This window comes from Phoenix dactylifera, chromosome 4 (genome assembly GCF_009389715.1).
Source record: "Phoenix dactylifera cultivar Barhee BC4 chromosome 4, palm_55x_up_171113_PBpolish2nd_filt_p, whole genome shotgun sequence".
In the NCBI taxonomy this organism is placed as follows: Eukaryota; Viridiplantae; Streptophyta; class Magnoliopsida; order Arecales; family Arecaceae; genus Phoenix; species Phoenix dactylifera.
The window spans coordinates 18,651,273-18,672,567 of record NC_052395.1 but is presented as its reverse complement, the minus strand read 5'-3'; the positions used below and the strand labels follow the sequence as shown (position 1 = coordinate 18,672,567).

Sequence of the window (21,295 nt, the reverse complement as noted above, 5' to 3'; positions counted from 1 at the left end):
ATTTTTTGGAATGTGACCGAAACTCTGAATTTATATTTTAGGGCATTGTCAGAGTCGCCACTTGTGACGACAGATTTATTAGGTCAAGATGGGAGGGTGGAAGGATTTCTAAAATAACTGGAATATATTGGCTATCTTGATAATATGACAACATTAGTTGATATGGTGATTTACAAGACTGAGTGTAGTTTAATACATCGATCATAATATCTAATAGTAATGAAAGTAGCACAAAGATAGTAAAACATGGATAAGAAAATCTTAATCTATATAATTGATGCAACTATAATAGATAGATAAATAAAAATTAAATATTATATATATATATATATATAGATAGATTTGGTCACACTCGAGTAAATCTCTTCACTTAAATCTGATCAGATCTAGATTCAATGATAAGGATCTCACATTGATGATCCAAGTTATTGAATGTAATCTGCCGTCTTTAAATTTTATATATACCAAAAAAATATGTGATATAGAAATATAACCTTACATCAAATGGTCAAAAAAATTATAATCTAAAATATAAAATTATATTTTTTTTATTGCTTGATACATAGTTTATGAGTTTCTAAATTACATGATTTTTGTTATATAAGTAGTTTAAAGATAATAAATCGTATATAATATTTTAGATTATCAATATAGAACCTCTATTGTCCAATATAGATCTAATTGATTTTGAGTAGAGATCCACTTGAGTATAGCCAGATCTAACACGCTCTTAAAAATTTTTTAAAAGAGAAAGCTGGATTCCAAATACTTTTTATTAGAAATTAATAATATGTATTTAAAAATATAAATTGACGCCATTCATCATGATTTATGGTGTACAAAACATCTAAATATTAAAAATTATTTGTATATTATATAATTAACAAGTTTAAACTGTTATTCCTGATCCAAAAATTTTTAATATAGATACATTAAATTTTAGCTGATTTGAATGTTTTCAGAGATCACAAATCAAATAAAGATGTAGGATCATATTGTTCGAATCGTTAATTTAATTGTCATGCGTGAATGAAGGAGCTAAAAAGTACGTTATTTTTTTAAATTTCTAGCATTTTAACCACCATCAAGTCATCAACCACGATCAACGGTACCGATCTGGCATTTTTGATGGGATGCAGCAGGCCTTATCAGGCTTCCAGCTCTCACAATAAAGCCTGACCCGTGGGTCATCCGGCCCATCTCAAAAGGTAAAGTTTATTTATCATGCCAGAACAGCGGATAGCGCAGTTCTCTGACTGGCAGCCAATCACGAGCGCCTCTGACCATGTCCGCCCGGCGGCCCCCAGTTTCCCAACTTCAGGAGCGCTCCTGAGGCGTGAAACCTAATGACCACGTGGCACACCATCAGCCGCAGCGGACCGCGTCGCTACATCGAGCCGCACAGCTCTCAGCCTTCCTGGATGCTCCCAAAGCCAAGGGAAGATATTTTCTTGGCAGGCTCCTCCTACGTGTAATCCAAATCCAAATTCTAGAGCCTTCCTCCGCCAACCGACACGTGTCGTGCATACGCCGGCTATAGCCGGTGGTTTCCTTCCCCGGCCAGCCCTTCTTCCTCCTCTACATAAACATTCTCCTCCCCTTTCCTTTCCTTCTCTCCCCTTCCAACCCCAAGTCCGAGTTCCTGAGAATCCCATTCTCCTACTTCCCTTCGTAAGTGCTCTTCCGGGAAGCCTCCTTCTGAGATCGATTTCCGCTCGAGGAGCCGAGATGAGAATATGAGAGCGGTGACGCGATTCGCGGAGCAGGACGCTAAGTCGATTGAGGATACCGCCGCGGCCACCTCCAACTCCAAGCGAGTGATGCGACTCTCCGGCGCACCGGACACTTCTAATCTCAAGTCTGGGGTCGCCGCCCGCGAGGATAAGCGGAAGCAGGCGGAGGAGTCGCTGCGCATCGTGATGTTCTTGAGCTGTTGGGGACCTACTTAGTTTAGATTTCTATTACAATAGGAGAAGAGAGAGAGAGAGATGTTCCTTCGGTTGGCTGCACCTCTGTATGTAGGAGTTGTTTTCTTAGTTTACCAGATCGTATGCTCCATTTGTACAGAAACTTGGGCTTCGAGGAGATTTATGCTAGCTAAAGATCTAATCTTTCCGTTGTGTATCATAAATTGGAATAGTAGTTCTGCATGTAATGGATGGTACCATGGAATTGGATTGAGAATTGAAATGGAGTTGGACGTCTAAAGTAGCAAAGTTGCTTAAGTGAACTGGACAAAGGGGACTGTTTTTTGGTGATTGAGATTGCTAATAGGCTTTATGCCTGAAGGAAAAATTCGTCTAAATGTTGATATTTCCTCCCCCACCCCCCTCTTACCATATGATATTTTATCTCGACCATCCCGAGAAAGAGAGTACGAGATTCAGATTATCCTGAGATATATTAAGGTGATTACTTTTTGGTATTTGGATTGTTGTAAGGTGATTAAAATTCTGCAAATCAGGTTGCATTTCAAGATTTTTTTTCCAATATTTTGTTTTGTGGTTAAATTAATTATAAGATGAATTATTGCAAATGAAGAAGGTTTTAGAGACATCTTCCTAACAAGGATATTAATTGATAGAGATATATAATTAATATCGTTTTAATAGTGCAATCAAATGTAGCTGTACGTAGTTCTTATTCACTGGCAAACAAATATGAAATTTTATTATGTCACAACTACAAATCAATTATACCAAAACACTAGAAATGTAATCATAAATGCAGCGTCTATAACTGCATGTAAACCCTTACATGCATTTCTTAACTAAGAATCTAGGCGCTATTATTTTCTTTTATTTTCTCCAAGGTGAAAGGTTAAAATTCATTGCCTGAACTTGTTACGGATATCTAGAAAAGTTTTAAAAAATCATAAGAAAAAAAATTATTGATGATAGTTATAAACCTTGTATATACGTTGAAAATGTGGAATGAGTGATATGGTTTTGAGGATTGGCAACCCTTGTATCAGCCTCCTATACGTTCAGTGGATATTCCAGGCTCAAATCCCGGCAGACCAGGATTGATATGTTTTCATCATTATTATCCATACAAAAATAAAAAGTAATTCTTTTAGGTAACTTGATCCATTTATATTTTTGTCTAATGGTTTTTGGTCGCAATTGCAATCCAACTGTAATACCGTTCGATCCGTTTTTTGTGAAATTGCTTAAGAATTGGGTAATTTACAATTAGATTTTCTTCTCATTAAATAAGCAAGCACCAAGATAAGAATCGATCAATAAATTCCTCTTTTAACTAGTCCATGCAATCATCTAACATATTTATTTCTTTGTAAAAATGTGTCTAATAAGGGATAGGCCCAAGAGGACGCCACGAATTAGGAAGTGGCCAGTTGGCAGCGTCCCCTCTAATAAGAGAGATTTTAGGATCAAATGCTGAAAGAATTTTTTATGCATTAAATTTATGTAATTATTATTTGAATCGAACTTTCTCTTTGCTTTAAAAAATAGAGATATATTTATGAATGCCTAAATACAACTTTTTATGGAAAACTGACTATTAATCATTTTAAACTTGTTTATAAATACTTATCAGTACATTATTGTAGAAATAAGATTGCTTGGTCAGGCTAATTCAGGCTTCGTTTTTTTTTTTAGTACATTAGGGAGGGGGTGCGGTGAAGAGGACCTCACCCGCATAGCAACCTCCACTGGCCCACTTTCCACTAGAGAATGTTCGATACGGGCAGACAAGTTGTACTCATACTCTCTTCACCCGCAGGGGAGTTTCATCAATGTTGCAGCCCCTTCCACGTGTGATACGGCACACCAGCACCACCTAAGTACCGGCAGACCAGATGGTGACTCCATCGAGCAAACCAAGCGGGAAGCATCCGATCTCCGTATTTAATCAAAGTCCGCACGTTTCAAACTTGGGCCACTTCAGTGGAATTTTAACCCTATTCGAACCACACTACCATCTCGGTGGCAGGCTAATTGAGGCTTTGGGGGAGCTGGAATTGCTATCTCCTTCCCAATCAAATTGTGTAATTTACACTTGCATGTCACGCTCCACATTTGGAAGGATCATAACGAAAGATATTGAAGCCCACCGCAATGTTATCATGTGAAACTCTACGAGTGGTTCCCGCATGGTGCTTTCCTTTGGGTCCCACATCCAGCTGGCTTCTTGATGGGATGTCCTGATCATGGGGCCATTATTATCCCTCTTCCAAAAAGGTTCCTGGGCACACATCCAGTGTCGTACGGGCTTCAAAATATTAATTTTTCATGTTAGATATTTGCAAACATTGGTATAACCAAAACTCAATGGCTATACTCAGCTAAGTTTTAGAAGAGCTATATGAATTCTTTTTCTTCATTCGGATCCATAATTTTTTTTTTTGCAATTTTATCTCGCAATCAATTGGCATAAAAGATGAGAAAAATGAAATATATTTTTTTGGTTGTTGATTAAAAAAAAAATTGTTCCTGATGACCTCGGCATTTCAATTTATCCGGACCTCTCCCATGGTAGGAAACATAGTATATACAACCATGTCCACAAAATAATTTTGGACTTGGACAACCTTTATGTCCCCAGATTTTGTTTTTCCCTTAATCAATCCCTACCTGCGAGAACAAGCCAAGATAGGTCGGCTGGGAGGAAAAATTTGAAGGTTGAGTTCTTTATCCACCCAACCTGCCTGCAAATTTAGTTAATTTTCCTTTCTACAATATTGTTATTTTTATTTGTATAATTCCCATCCAAATTTTTCTAAAAACAAATTGAAATCTCACAGATTTTTTAATGCCAAAATTGGATTAAGACATGCTTATATCTTAGGGCTTTGACAATAAATTTTGTCATCCACAAAAAGCTGAGAGCAAGGTGGTATAACTTTTAAGCCAGAATAGTAGCCCAGCACCCCACTTGAACCTGAAGATCCTGGAAAAAGATTTCACCACCAATTGAAAGTTCTTCAGAGATGAATGGCAATGAAAGACTGCAGCATCTGGGGATCACAAATATTTTCATGTCACAGTTCAAAAACTTGTAAAAAAAACAAATCACTAAGGCTTCGGTTTTCAGTCTTTCAATTCCATCAAAAGGTTGGTAATTCTCAAGTGGCATAAAAAAATTAAATAGAAAGAAAAAGGCAAGAGAATCATAAGACACAGAAGAGTGAACTCATAGACAAAGGCGAATTAAAGAAGGCTTTTTTTTCTTTTTTTTTCTTCACAAGATATATAACAATTCTCATACTTGGTTTACAAGGACTTGCATCTCCCTAGCTAGTTGGGTCCCCAACAGCTCAGGTACATGACTTTCCTCAAGGACTCCTCAGACTGCTTAGCTCTCTCATCCTCCCCTTTGTTTCTTCTATCAGCACTGATGGAAGAAGACATCCTCATAGCCTGAGATAATGAGCCCATGCTTCTCCTGGACTGCTGGTGTAGAGACCTGAAGGCATAGTTCCATCTACACAACACCCCTTGATCTTTGAGGGCCTCCACTGCCCCAACACTGGCGGCCACGACCCAAGATGCCCTGCTTGCAGAAGCCATCACTGCTCTCTCTCGGAGCTGGTGCTAATAAGCTTGAAAAGATGATGAAAAATAGAGGAAGACTGCGGTGCTCTATTGAGCGGAAGGTGGCCTTAGGATTTATAGAGGAGAGTGGGAGAAAACGGCATGCGAGGTGCCGGTGGTTTTGGGGAGTGCCAATCCCAAATACAAGGGGCTGTTTTGGTGTTTAATGGCCAGAAACCGGAGGGTTCGAGGGGCGAGCAGTAAAGCACTAGAGAGAAGGGCTCCATGGGGACACTTTGCCTGCAACTTGCTCACAAAAGAACAGTTGATGACCTCATCTGCTTTGGAGGTCGCCCAGGTTCCGTGTACACAAGCTCGGTGGCAGACATTGGGCCACCATGTTGAGCTGGCAATAATGATCCGACCATCCGAGGTTAAGGCCAGCTCGACCTACTGTCAGGTTGAACTTGAGTGGATCCATTGGTCTTGCTCTCCAAGTAGTGAAAGTTTTCTAACTTCAAATTGCTATCAGATTGCTGCTGATCAGTTTGAGAATGGGCGAAATGGAGAGAATGGCCTACCAGCATCTGTGGACTAAATGGAGAAATAGAAATTTCAACAACATGAGAAAAGCTACGAATCAATTGATTATAATTGTAGGTTGGAAAATATGGAAGAAACGAAATGCTCTGATTTTCTTAAAAAAATCGAGTTCTATCTATTATGTTTTGCAAAAAAATTTATCAAACTTCTTCAGCTAGAAGCATTTGCATTCAGAACAGCTGCTTGACCCTCATCTCAAACTTGGAAATAACCTTAGAGCATTAGTGTCGCATGTTAAGATACGACGACCTATCTTTTTAGAAAAAAGCTGACTCATACCAGGATGCGGAGCTTATATAGTTGTACATTGAAGATAAAGAGATTCTTTAAATCACCTATAAGATTGTTCAGCTTGTTGAATAGTATAACACATTTACTTACAAACCACTATCTTTTGTAAACTATTATTATTATTATTATTTGATATATATATATATATATATTGCAAATTATTTACAAATAGTTTCTCTTCATATATATATATATATATATATATATATATATATATATATATATATATATAAAGACAAATTGCTATTATAAGATTGGTGATTGGACCTATTTATTATTTGATGATGAGAGGGAGTAAGGTCCAACGTTGTATTAGAACAAAGGCAGTTTCCGCTCAACCTACACTTCATTTGCCTTTTTTTAATTTACAATGAAGGTATCCGTCGAGCAACTTAAATTCGCTGAAGATTGTGTTGGATTCAAGTCAGGCCCATATATCCTGACGATGAAGGTTGATTCTTCAACGTACTCCGTCACCACTCTACTGCTACAATGCCGCAATGAAAACGGGATGGCTTTTGACAGCATAGATTCCGCCAAGGTATTCGAAACTTCGAAAGAAATGTGATAAACAGAGAGAAGGCTTATGAAAGACTTCAAGATGCGGAGCAAGATCTAACTTGTTCTCAGCTAAAATTTTGCCCATGGAAGGAATAAACTTTTTATTTTACCGACTGGATTCTCCATCTCTCTTTGAGCAAGTTATGATTCCAAGGGATATATTAAAGGCCGATATACTAAAAAAAAGGCAGGCTGAAACATCAAAGGTGTGGCCTGAATGAATAGAACGTACATACCAAGGGAGTAAGAGTTGTCGGCCTATGACGAGATTTTAATGCAGCAGCATTCAAGAACCGTAATTATATCCAACTTACCATTACTCATAACATGGGAGGAGTGAAGTATAGTCTTTCCACTAGCCATGACATGAGAGGAGAGATAGAACCATATGTATGTGTCGGGCCCTTCATGTGTCGATATTTTGGCCCAGTTCTCAGTAGCGTAGGCCCCTATGTTACACGGCCATAATATTTTGTTATGTTCTACCGCTGTTATGCCAAAAATCCAAGATTCCACACAAGCTCCCATTCTGCGTAATAGTGGATTATGTAGCATATAATAGAAAAGATAAGTGTCTAAAATGAGTATTTCATCTTACTAGCTATGAGGAGCCATTTATAAATATTAGATTGAAATTAATATTGAGAATGGGATCCTATGATACATCCATGAATCCAATTTATCTTTAATTATGTTTACTTTATCTTGCTTTTTAAGATTGCTCATAGTATTCTACTTTAGGAGTAGCAGTAATAGTAAATAAATTTAGTCGGTACCCCAAAACCCTATCCAACTCTATTCATCTTTTTTTTGAATGGACAATATGATGGTAGCAAAAAAATTTGAAGATTAAGGCATCTGGATATACTCTATTCGAATCATCTATTTTTTTAATTATTATTTTTTTGGCTAATCGAATGTCGATGATACGCTCATGCATCCATCTAGCTTAGCCATCGAACTTATTTACTCTTTGTCCACATCGAAGAGAAAAAGACGACAATAGGGATGGTACGTGTGATTATAAATTCATCAAGTGCGGCGTATGGGCATGGGACACTCATATGTAAAAAGTGCAATATGTCTGATTTATTATGTATATACATATATCCACACACACACACACACACACACACACATATATATATATATATAGACATATATATACATATATACACACATATATATGTTGTGGTTCAAATTTGGCCCGGGGGTGACCACGCCGAAGGAATCGGGGGAGCTTCTGGCCGAGAATAAGATAGGACGCCACCTCCCGTGCGTCGGCGTACCTGCACAAAGCCTCACCGGAATTTCCGATGAGGGCCCTCCGATGCTTAAGTTAGCGTGGAGTATTTGTTGGCCAAAAGTCCTTTAGGCGTTACCTGATGGGGCTATTTAAAGTCCCCGCGGAGGTGCCCAGGTGGCGGAGGTGTGGCCTATTCTCATCATGGGAGGAGACGGTGTTGGCCAGGTGGCGCGCAGCCACAACTTGTTTGAGGCACACGGTTTGAGTTGTCTCTGCGTGTGGTATGGCGCTGGCATGTGCTGCAAGGCATGGCCCTTGTCAGTAGGCATGGCTGGGGTAGCAAGGCGTAGTACTTTGTCGACGTGTCTCGGCGCGACCATCAAGCAGAGCATAGTGCAGTAAGGTTGCCGCAGGGCATGGCTGCGGCGCGTACCATGCGAGATTAGCTCGGCCTTTGGTTGAGGCCGAGATCGGCCTTGCCCGCTTGGCTGGGTGCGGAGGTCGAGTCGACACAGGGGGCCACGACAAATATTCGGTGATATCGGCTCGGTAGGCGTTGAGGTCGAGCCGACTTGGGGGCTACGACGTGTTTGATGAGGTCGACTTGGCATGCCTTGAGATCGGCCTATCCTCCTTGACTTTCAGGTTTGCTCAGCAGAGCGCCCCGAGCTCGGGCCGGGGCGCGTCGTTGCATAGAGTGCCCTAAACTTGGCCGGGGCGCATTGTCGTATAGGGCACCCCGAGCTCGGGCTGGAATGCATCGTCATATATCCCCGCAGTCGAGGGATCTCTTTGGTTTGCAGTTGACGCAGCAAGGCGTCCTGAGCTCGAGCCCGGGACGTCATTATAAGCACCAAAAGAGGTTGCTGCAGGTCATAGCAGTGGAGAGATCTTGACGAGGTTAGCTTAGCCTTCGGCGAGGTCCGAGGTCAGACTGGCTCTAAGCGGGATCGAGGTCCCGCCTAGTCAGCACCGAGGTCTACTTGGCCGGAATGGGGTGGTCCCCTATCCTGAGCTGGACGATTTATTCTGCCCCCTATCATTTGCCCCCCATCTTTCGAAGTCGAGTCGCTCTTTAACTGGGGTGAAAGAAGTAGCTAGACTGTTGATCGTCCAACATTGTAGCCAAGTGCTCATGAAAATGTGCGCACCGAACTGGGTACGCTTCACATTACTGGGGGTCAATGATTTCAGGCTGAGTTTCGCAAGCCGAGCTTGAGTGGATAAGGCTGCCACATCATTTCAAGCGGGAGCGGTCACAGGAGCTCTTTAATAGGTTGTGTGTGCGCTTCTTTTCGAAGCGTTGCTAGATGGAGCGCGAGGGGCCAATCATTAATGTCCCATCTTCGAAGCGCGTGGCTTTGCGGAATGTGAAGGGCCAATCATCAATACCTTGCCCTCGAAAGTAGTCACCATGATGTTTTTGGCCTTTAATGCTACGATTCGGGAGGATATGCTGAGGGAGCCGTTAGGAGAGTGTTTGGGTCTGCCACCTGGCGGGATCTGACCGCTTCGGCCATTTGGGAAGGCCAATCAAAGCCATTAAGGCAAGCTATATAAAGCCTTGTGGAGGCCCTAGGGTCCTTGTTTGATTCTCCTTGCTTTCGCTCTCCTTCCTCCTGGCCACCATTGTTGTCTTCGAGCCTACTTGAAGCTTTCCTGCAGACTTTGTGGCGAATCCTTCTCCCCTTTCCCAATCATCTTCTCCGAAGACGTCTCTAGTAGGTGTTCCTTTTCTCCTTGGTCACCCAGAGAGTTGTCATTTTTTTTTCTTTTTTGTGAGCAAGGAAATGGGAACACCTTCGAGAGCCCTTGTGCTTAGCATAGGTCCATCCCGAACTCGGACTTCTTCGGGTACGGAGGAGGTCGAGTTCGAGGTGGATCACAGTCTAGGCGGAATCGGCTCAAGCATGGCCGAAGAGGAGCAAAGCCTAATTCGGGCTCGGTTCTTCTTTCTCGGGGAGTTCACTCTTAAGCTTTTGGGGCCCGGGGCTCGGATGATCGACCCTCCTAGGGGTCAGATCGGAGTGTATGTAGAAATACTCTGAGCAGGGCTGAGGTTCCTCCTTCACGGGTTCGTGAATGAGCTGCTGGCGACTTATCGTCTTGTCCCCGCGCAGCTCACTCCGAACTCTTGGAGGATGATCATCAGCTTCCTCGTCTTCTACCTTACCCATGATCTTCGCATTTCGGTGAGTGTCTTTCGGGTTTGCTTCATACTGAAACCCAACCTCGCAGACAAAAGGTGGTGGTACTTCTCTCCTCGGAGAGGCCGCACCCTTTTTCGAGATGCTCCTTCCTCCATTCATGGGTGGAAGGACAAATTCTTTTTTTTTCTCCTCCGAGCAGTTGTAGGGGTTTGACCCGACTTGGGGGTCGCGCGGGCCATAGTGAATAACAAATTTTCCAAGTTGTCGTGGTCCAAGTAGGAGAGTTTAGACGAGCTGCTCGAGCTCGAAGTGTCTTTGAAGCTTCCTGATCTGCTCAGCGAGGAAGCTTTACTGAATGTCGGTCTGAGCTCGGCTCATCCTGGGGGTAAGGGCGGCGTAGCCATCCTTCTTCCTCCTTATTTTCTTCCTTTTTTTATATTTAATTCTCACTAAGGCTCCTGTTGTCAGAAATTGAAGGGATGCTTGTCGACGTTGAGACCTTGATGGCTAGGAACCATAAGTGGGTGGCCGCCTCGAGTGAAGCTCGGCCCGAGCGGAGGCTAAAGAAGGCTAGGGTTGCATCGTCTTCTGGTGTCGCCTGGGACGAGCCTGCTCAGGTCAACATCATCGAACTTGCTCGGTTTGGGCCCGAGTAGGCCTTACATGTCGAGGTCGAGCTACCCCCAGCAACAATAGAAGGGGGGGCAATAGAGCTAAAGGGAGCGCCTGGTAATAGAGCTCGGAAGATCCGCAAAACTGTTCGCTAGCACAGATCGGACCTTGAGCCAAGGTGCGGGCTCGAGGTCCTGACTTCTTTGGGGATCCCGTCCACTTCTAGGGTTCCCACCTTTGCTGGGGTCGCGAGCTCTTCCGAGGCCGGGACCTCATCTGGGGTGCTGACCTCCTCTGGGGCCGAGCCCACTATCTCTGAGCCCGGGAGGAGGCTATTTCGGCCCGGATGTCGTCTGTTCGAGGACAACATGGCCCTCGAGTCTGGCAAAGTCACTCGCGAGCTCGTCCACTGCGCCACACTCCCGGGCGACCGAGCTTGGTTGGACGAGTTGGGATTCGAAGTTTTCGCTAACGAAGCATACTCCGCTAGCATCTTGGTAAGTAATGTCATACCCTTGCTTTTATATTTTTTTCTAAGTGCTTGATCTCAGCTAACACTTTGTCTCTTGTCTCCTATGTCAGTTTCTTTATATAGTCAACATGCTAGTGTCTACCATGTCTGACTGTCGGGGGCAGCTGAAGGTGCTCTGGCCGAGGATGGAGCACGCTGTGCTCCGAAGGTAGGAGGCCGAGGCTCGAGCAATGGCTGCCGAGCAGTAGCGGCAGGAGGCCGAAGAGAAGGCAGCGGCCACCGAGAAGTGGCAGCTCGAGGCCAAGGAGAGGGCGGCGTCAGCGGAAGGCCGAGAAGAAGGGAAGAGCAGTCGAAGCTGAACTTGCCCAAATCTAGGAGATGGAGGCCGAGCTCGCTCGAACTCGTTTGGCCGCCAAAAGCCGCATCTCCAGGCTTGAAGATGCACTGGGTGGCCAAAGGCATGAGGCCGAAGTTTTGAGGCTGAAGGCTGAGCAACTTGGAAGATAGTCAGAGGAGCAGGCCCGAGAGGCGGTCCGAAACTTTCGCCAGTCCGAAGAATATATGGATGAGCTGGTGGAGGGGGGCTACTAATGCCATAATCTAGGGCTTCGAGAACTGTCATGACCAGGCTCAGAGGCTTTGCCCCGAGGTCGATTTCAGCGACCTTCGCCCATATCTATCTGGAGCTGCAGAGGCAGCGGTTGCACCTGAAGTGAGCAAGCCCATTGAGGCATGTGAGCTCGTCGCCGATATGGCAGATGAGGGTACCGTGAGGGCTACTACTGAGGTCGGGATTGAAGCAGTTCCCGAAGTCATTGTCGAGGCCGAAGCCGCTCCCGAAGTCGGGCCTGAGGCTGCCCAAGCTGACTGAGATCCCTTGTCTTTTCTGTCTTTGCACATACATACACACACACACACACATATATATATATATATATATATATATATATATATATATATATATATATATATACACATACATACATGCGCATGTATGTGCATGCGTATGCTTTTGCTTGTTGACCAGCTTGCAAGGAATTTTGGAAGGACTGGGTGCTGATACAGGCAATATTGTACTTTCTCAAATAAAAAGAATTGCTTGCCTTAATATCAAAATGTTGATATTTAATTATGATCCATATATGTTATTCTGCTTATTTCAAAAAGTAAAGGAGGAACCTACTCACCTTTCTCCAAGGAATAGTAGAAGGCTGCCATGCACAGGTCTCAGGGTACCCAGAAAGGACCAGATCTAGCAGTAGAACCAGGATACTATTTACTAATTAATAGGCAAAGAATTGTATGGTACCCTAACTCGGTTCATAAAATGCTCTCAACGTGTCTTTCTGACGAAAACTTAATCGGATTATCCCAGCAAATGGTAAAGAAATCGGAGGATGGATGTACTGCAAGGATATGGTGGGTACTGAGGCTAGGCTTTGCATGCTGCACGACTACGTGGTGCGGGCTTATCGATGTCAGGTGAGCCCGACTCTTTTAGGTGTCCACCAAATTGATGAATGCAGAGTTTTATGACCGAATAAAAAATTATAGTATTGGAGTTATCTTGACTCAGTTGTCTGTAGCAAGTAGATATATCCAAGATACCAGATAAAGTAGTAGCCCTATAAAGATTTGTAGTTTGAAGACTGCGACAGAAAAAATGAGGCAAAGCCATCTTAAAGAGATGGAGGAGATGAGACAAACCCATCATACAGAGATGAAGGAGATGAGACAAACCCATCATACAGAGATAGAGGAGATGAGGCAAAATTATCATACATATATAGAGGAGTTGAGGCAAAGTCATCAAACAGATATACAATCTTTGAGGGTTCAGCTTGATCAGATTGTATCTATGTTGTATAGGTTTGCCCCTCTTCAAATAAATAACTACAACCATTTGAATATTTTACGTAATTATCATATATTTTTGTATTAGCATAATGATTTTCATATTCTTAACTTCTACTGTTTCCATCTTATTCTTGTAGGTTTATGATGCTGATTGTACTCGTAGAGATGATGATGATGATGCTATCGGCCCATGATAGCTTTAGATTATTTATTTAGGAGTTTTATATGTATATTTTTTGTGTTTTTCGAAGCACAATGTAAATGTCAATTGACAATATAAATGTAATTACAATTGACAATATGAATATTTCAAATAATCTATTTGATTATATAATAATTCCACTTTTGTTGAGTATATGTTTAGCATATATATGTATATAAAGTTTTAAAATCTTTTTAAATATTTTTTTCAAAAAAAATAATTATAACGATGCTTTAAAATGTGGTTATAAAAAATATTAGTGTAGTTAACCGGCGACGTGATTAAGCGTTGCTATTAACAATAGACAACGCTAATAAGTATCGACATATTTTTTCTTAATGCTCACACTGCCAATACTTTTGCAATTTTTTACAAAGCATTGGTAATAAAACTAACAATGCTGATAAATATCACTATAGGTAATAAGATGCGTCGGTAATGTATGATTGTTTTTGGTGATGTATGTACATATGTATGCTCCTCTTAATTTGTTGACTAACTTCCAAGGGAATTTGGAAGGACAAGCTGCTAATACAGGCAATATTGTACTTCTCAAAGAAAAAGAATTGCTTGCCTTAATATCAAAATATCGATATTTAATTATGATCCATATATGTTAGTCTGCCGATTTCAAAAAGTAAGGGAGAAATCTACTAACCTTTCTCCAACTCCAAGGAATGGTCGAAGGCTGCCTGCAACAAACCGAGGAATGCAGCCATGCACAGGTCCAAGGACTAACGCTACCCAGAAAGGACCGGATCTAACAGTAGAAACAGGATACTATTTACTAATTAATAGGCAAAGAATTGTACCCTAACTCGGCTTATAAAATGCTCTCTTTCGTATCTTTCTGACGAAAACTCAATCGGATTATCTCAGCAAAGGTAAAGAAATCAGAGGATGGATGACTGCAAGGATGTGGTGGGTACTGAGGCCAGGCTTTGCATGCTGCACGACCACGTGGTGTGATCGAGCTCGCCGATCGATGCCACGGCGAGCCCTGCTCTTCTAGGTGGTGCACGTGCCATGTCGGCTTGAGTTCTGGAAATAGTACGCTGATCTAAAACAACGAGCAATTTGACTCCCAAACCAGGCTCAAATGGGAATTGACATGACTCGGACCAGTGGTTCGGTCTTACATTCCTCCATTTATCATCTGAACGAACTTTTTTACATTTTGGTCCTACTACCTGCTCATTTGTTTCCACCCAACACCAACTTTTTCTTGTTAATTAACATGCGTTATTGGTTCAGTTATCTCCTGGTCTTTTGAGGGGAGAGAAGAAAACCTAAAAGCACAAACCAAAATGGGAAGCATGGCAATTGTGAGATTTTTATATATCATTATTAGTGTTTTAATGGCTATTAGCTGCCTAGTAGATTGTTTAGATAAAATTAATATGGTCACCGTTGTTATTTTTCAGGCAGTAGCAATCATTTGTGGCTGCAGGTTGCCAACTAATGCAATTGGTGAGATTGGTATGGACTGAGTTAATATTTGGGTTTGAGACTTGTTTTCACCCAAATAATTGCCATGGGCTTTTACCCATAATAAACAATATTTAATAGATAATAGCACCTAGAAAATTGTCAACTCAAATTATTGCTTATATTTTTTGGACAATTAACATAAGGATATTTATTAGTTTGAACGAGCATGGAGAGTTGGAGTTCAAAAACTTGAGGCATTCTATTGGGCTTTGCTCTTTGCTCTCTCTCTGTCTGTCTCGATCTCTTCCCACCAAGCTTCATGAAGACTATGAAGAAATATAAAATTTCTTTATGAACCCAGAAGGAGGTTTCCAAAACTGAGGCCAAAAGAAAGAAGGAAAGAAAAACATTCAAAGAATGGTCATCAAGATTCCAGGCAGCTGCTTTTTGAAGACTGGCACTTACGATGATTTAAATAACTTAGAAGCTTTCTTTAGCTAGTTTGAAAGCTTCATGGTTCTTTCCCAAGGAAGACTCTTCTGCGTCTCTCCTGCCAAATACACCAAATCAAAAGCAAGGACAGGTGCATTCCATGCAGCTCAATAGGCTTTGAGATGATTCAAATTTCTCCAGTCCGTCCATACCATTCTTGCTGTCATTCTTTGTTGCCAGTGGGATCATCCCAGCTTCAAGCTGATACCACTCCAGGTTTAAGTAGCAAAAGAATAGTTGCGCAAAAGGTGATCAATATTGTTCTTATCACTTGTCTTGCAAGGGGAAAATGAGTAAGCCATTTGTCTAAACATAATAGGATAACAGGAGGGGTGCAATAAAAATATCCTTCCTGGAAACCCCTTCCTAAGACCAGGCTAAGCCTACCACGTTGACATATTCCAGTCCGCTGTCCACGTCCCTGCTGCGCTGAGGAGATCCAATGGCCCTCACTCGTTTGACTTCCAAGTCAACGTCATGCCTCGGCTAAATTCTTTCTTTGGACACGGCTACCATTGAAGTGGTAAAAAAATCCTACTCCCCTCGCCACGGGTGTCAAACTATGAGCCATCTGATCATTGGATCAAACGGACTTAAACGAATCTAAAGAAAAAAATAAACTTGCTGCATTACATCCGGTGTACCCGGATACTATTTCCCCGCGGGGGTCGGATCGCGGACATCAGTTCCGCCTCTTAGAAACAGTTGAATCGGTGTCTGAGATCCGATCGTCCACTCGCTGTTTTCTTTCTTTTTGGAAAAGCCTTCTTCCGCGACTCGGCGATCTAAAAAGCTAAAAAGTCAAGCTGTCGTTCATTTCCTCTAAAGACGCGGAGGAATCGAGGAGGAAGAAGATAGGAAGAAGATACCAGTGAGAGAGAAAGAAAGAAGCAATCCATTATTTGGGTGCACCTCCGGTGACGCTACCCGACAGGCGGTCTGGTGCTCCGCCTTTCTTGTATGAAGTGATTTAACCGATCGCTGAGTCTCCGATGATGGCGATAGCGGACAAGAAAACTGAGCCGTCGGATGGGAAGGTCTGGAGCCTGTGCCGGATGCCGTTCTGGCAGAGCGGCGGCGGCGGCGGCGGCGGAGGTGCGGGATCGTCGTCGTCGTCGTCGTCGTCGTCGTCGGTGGGTCACCACCGGCCGAGTCAAGGTCAGGCGAGCCAGGTGGACGGATCGGGCGGCCACCACCAGAGCTCGGGAGGCCACCACCAGAGCTCAGGCGGCCACCACCATAGCTCGGGCAGCGGATCGGTTTCATCGGTGGCGAGGTCGCTTCTGCCCAGCCGCCGCCGGCTTCGCCTCGATCCGGCCAACAAGCTCTACTTCCCTTGTGAGTTTCTTGGGGTCGTACTCTTGGATTTTTTTCCTTTTTCTTGGGACTGCATTTGATGAGGTGTCGGAAAGATGAGATCTTGATTCGATCTGCCAGCTTATTTTCATGAACAAATTCGGAATTTGCTTCTCAAAAAAAAAGGTATTTTGATTTGGATTTTTTCGTCTCTTTTAATCCGACAACATGTTACGATTTCTTTAGAAATATTAGGGAAAGTTTTGATTTTGGTTAGCGAAGGGGCGAACCTTTCTCTAAAGCTTCTAGATCAATGGACTCTTGGGGTTGGGAGTATGGTAACTTGGTCTCTTTCTCAATTTGTAATGAGAGGCTTCCTTTTTATGTTGAAGCCTTAGACGCATTAATGAGAGTTGCTCTTTTATGCTTATTTTCTGCTTATTGTTTCTTGCGATATTACTTTTGGTAACTGTTACATGTGCATGTGTCGATCTGGGTTCATGCAATCATTAAAATAATTTTGCTTTAGTGGTGATGTATTCCAATGGATTCGCTTCGTTTGATCTCTTTTACTGCATTTTGTTAACTTTTTTTCCCGGTGTGTGGTGGGGGTCGGATCTTTTGTTTCCTTAGTGATCGTTCTGCATTTTTTTTCAGATTATGATTCGTTCTGAATTCTAAGAATAATTCCTGGTATCATATCTTTTCTTTTGTTCATTTTTCTGACAAACGTAATAGTATCAAATGTTGGTGGATTTTTTTTTTTAAAAGATAGTGCTTCTCCATTATGAATTATATTTGTTCTCTTCGTCTCTGTCAACATCGTCCTCATTTTCTTAGTTTTGTGTTTGATTCTTATGTAGATTATGAATTACTTTTAGATTTACTCCATGGGAGGTTACTTTTCAGGACATGAATCAGGCGGTGTTGTTCTTCTTTACTGACTGTTGTTATCTTTTTTAAATTTTTCAATTGAAGATGAACCTGGTAAGCAGGCTAAAAGTGCAGTCAGGATAAAAAACATCAGCAAGTCTCATGTAGCATTTAAGGTTTGTATTGCCTTCTGTACTCTTTCAGTTTTTATGCGACTGTTGAATTCAAAAAGTAGCTGTTGACATGATCTACATGTTTGATCGACAATTATCTAATCATCTACAGAGCAGGTTTTCATAAATCTCTTGATCATCGAACATTTATTATTACTATTTTGACACAATTCTCTTGCTTTTCTATATTAGCTAATATTGTTACTTGCGTTGTGGTTTTAGTTTCAAACAACTTCACCAAAAAGCTGTTTCATGCGTCCTCCTGGGGCCATACTTTCTCCGGGCGAGAGTATCATAGCAACTGGTACTATGATCACCATGTTTAGATATTTGGTTTTGGTTCATTTTTCCTTTTCTATTTAAATAGAGGATAATTTTGTGGAAGTATTCTGTTGATTCCTCATTCAAGTCATCAATTTCATTGTTAGTTTTCAAGTTTGTGGAGCAACCAGAGAACAATGAGAAAATCATAGATCAGAAAAGCAATGTTAAGTTTAAAATTGTCAGCTTAAAGGTAAAAGGACCAATGGAATATGTACCAGAACTGGTGAGTCTTTCTTTACTATCATGCGTATTTTAAGCTTTTTATACATTAAGTGAATTTTCATGGCAAATGAATATTTCTCGAGTTTTTCTGTTGGGTGTAAAAAGTTCCACACATAGAGATGGTGTGTTTTGACTATGCATTAGGATATAGGAAACTCTAGTCGATAAAAGAAGTACTCCAGGTAACTTTAGATGAGTAATTCAATCCAGAATATATGAATATGGCGTCAGCACTGTTATATATGAAATTGTGTGTGTGTGTGTGTGCGTATCAACACAACTAGGTTTTATCCCATTAAGATAGGAATGGCTGTGGATCACAAATTTGACAAAGAAGGATGCAAAGAGTTGAGTTTAATTTTCCAGCTGACTGTCAAATTGGCATCAGCCTTCCAACTGATGATCTTAGAGCTTTTGCTGTGAACCAGTCAAGGGTAGGTGGAACCTACTTGTAAAGAAACATACCTCCCATGATCCATGGAAATACCTTGCCTACAATACTAAAGATGGCCATTGATTATTAGATGATCGACATTGTTGTTCTTGAGATTCATGATCTGACAAATATTTGTGATCTGTATTCCTTTCTAGAGCCAGGCCTAAGACCATTTGTGCCTTTTTTCAATATGATAGCACTTTGTGTTTTATTATTTGTTTCATGAATATATCTTCATTAATTTTTGTTTTGAGGAAAAAAAATTCTGAATGTTCGTAGCATATATCCTTGACAGTTTGATGAGCTGAAAGATCAGGCTGCAGCGGAGCAGATTCTAAAGGTTATATTCTTGGATCCAGAACGCCCCTGCCCTGTAAGCCAGCACTTTAGCAACAATGACTATCACATACCTTCTTTTATGCCTAAGATTGCTTTCTGTATGCAAAACATGTTGAATGATCGTATGTATTGTCGATGCATTCTGAAGCAATTGGAAAAGCTGAAGCACCAACTGGCTGAGGCTGAGGCGGCACTTGAGACGCGCAAGAAACCTGCTGAAGACACTGGCCCCAAAATAGTGGGTGAAGGGCTTGTTATAGATGAATGGGTATTCACCTTTACCTAAACAATTAAGCTAAGGACTGCTTGTTTCCTTGATTTGCCATCATTCTTATCTTTCTCCTCTCACCTTTTTTCTAGAAAGAACGAAGGGAACGATACCTTGCTCGTCAGCAGGTTGAGGCGGTTGACTCAGTGTAAAGTTCCGTTTGCTGTTATTGTAACCCCTTCTTTTTCTTTAATGAGATCACCGAATCATGTGTTTTGGAGACAGGAACTGTCATTATCTACCCTGGTTAATTTTTAGGTTTCCTTGGGTGTTTGTTTATGTTAAAGGTTCAACTTGATAGAATAACATGCTTCAATTACTCAAACCTTTGATATCGGTAGTGCTTTTGAACTCTGTTTTCTAAATGTGTATAATGATATTTGCTTTTGAAATAAACTACTTGTTGTGAAAGATATTGTGAGGCACCCAAAATTTTGCCGTCATGTTTCTATATTCTTGTGAAGGAGATTTCGAATATCGTAAAATTACTAGATGTTGGAGATTGAAAGTAATGCTTCTTGTGGAAAGGGAGCTCTGCATGGAGGCTTGGTGTTGACTGATTTCCAATGGCAGGTGTTGTAATCATTTTCACTCATGTACCTCTAAACCTGGTGCAACATTCTTCTGAAATGTCTTCATATTTTCACGTTGAAACTTCAATGCTATGTGATTTTTACGGTGTCATGGAAGGATTGTGCTATTCTTTAGCTACTTGTGAAACTTATATGGTCGAGCTAGACAGGCCATTTTAATGTTAAACAACTCCAGTTGTATATGCTACACCCTAATTGGCACTTGACACTGGTGCACTTTATGTTGAGGTGGAAGTTTAATTTTAGCATATATACAGTCCCTCTCTGTGTCAACAGGGTTATGAATATGATGCCTGTGAATTGCCTGCACGATATACAGCTTATGCAAACAAACTTGAGAGAGAGAGAGACTCTGGAACCAGTGTGGCGAGGACCCTAGGCCCTGCACATCTTCATGAAAGATGAATTGGCTCGAAGGTGATTCTCCAATGGTGATTAGATCAACAGGCTGCCCTAACGACTGCTCGGATGTTCAGCTTCATTCTGGAACATCTCATAATATATTCCGAGAGGAGAACGTGCCCTGCTATGGTCCTCGACTGTTGACTGTTAACCATCCTTTAGAACTTAGATTTTTTTTTTTTTTTTTTTTTTGATTCGCTGGATATATTTATGCTCGATATATTTAACAGGCAACAAGATCAACTGACTCCAAATGGTGATGGTTCTGAAGCATTGATCTCTGCTGTGTATCCCTGCATCATTGTGCATCTGGCTCCTTAGGATTCATGCAGGATCTACATATGTTACACCCCCATTTATTATCATGACCAAGACAACAAAGTGTCATTTCAGAGACCTGGTGAGACCATGCCTTCTCTTTTTACATCGTAATGTACAATATGTGTAGAGGGGCATACTATACAAAGTAGATTGACCATGTTGGATCAAAATCTATAACAAATACTAATCAAAAAAAAAAAAGGTTAGAATAAAGAAAATATTTTTATTAAAAAAAATAAACTACAAAGACTCACTCTCATGCCTGACAACTCTCACTCTCTCTTTCTTTCTCTTTTCTCAGAAGATACCAAAGCCTCATTGAATAGAGCAACGAACAGCCGATGTTTCATTTTTACTCAAATTTTAAAACCAACACGACTTGATAACTATTAACAATAAAAATAACTATTCTAGAAGAAATAAGTAAATAGAATCCTAATAAAATTAGGACTTGGGTATAAATCTTATCAATATATTACAGTATCCACATCATTTGACAAAATATTGGCCAAAGCATTTGGAACCGAAGACTGGGTGGTGATGCCGAATTGCCCTTCAAGGGCTCAAGCTGCCCAAGCATATGCATGAAGAATGTTTTTTTTTTTGAAAGATCTGATTCATTAAATCAGTCTA

The 21,295-nt window shown here is 41.4% G+C and overlaps 2 protein-coding genes across 2 annotated transcripts; one reads left to right on the top strand and one right to left on the bottom strand.

The window, feature by feature from the left end:
* Positions 1-5,166: 5,166 nt before the first annotated feature.
* LOC103723501 lies at positions 5,167-5,794 on the bottom strand. The gene has a single exon (XM_008814426.4). It carries the CDS (start codon positions 5,532-5,534, stop codon positions 5,262-5,264), a length of 273 nt encoding a protein of 90 aa, XP_008812648.1. The 5' UTR covers positions 5,535-5,794; the 3' UTR covers positions 5,167-5,261.
* Positions 5,795-16,118: 10,324 nt separating this feature from the next.
* On the top strand, positions 16,119-19,757 carry LOC103723500 (vesicle-associated protein 4-2-like). Its single transcript, XM_008814425.3, has 7 exons — positions 16,119-16,753; positions 17,690-17,760; positions 17,980-18,061; positions 18,186-18,304; positions 19,035-19,112; positions 19,227-19,346; positions 19,439-19,757. Exons 1-7 carry the CDS (start codon positions 16,408-16,410, stop codon positions 19,496-19,498), a joined length of 876 nt encoding a protein of 291 aa, XP_008812647.1. The 5' UTR covers positions 16,119-16,407; the 3' UTR covers positions 19,499-19,757.
* The last annotated feature ends 1,538 nt before the right edge of the window (positions 19,758-21,295 follow it).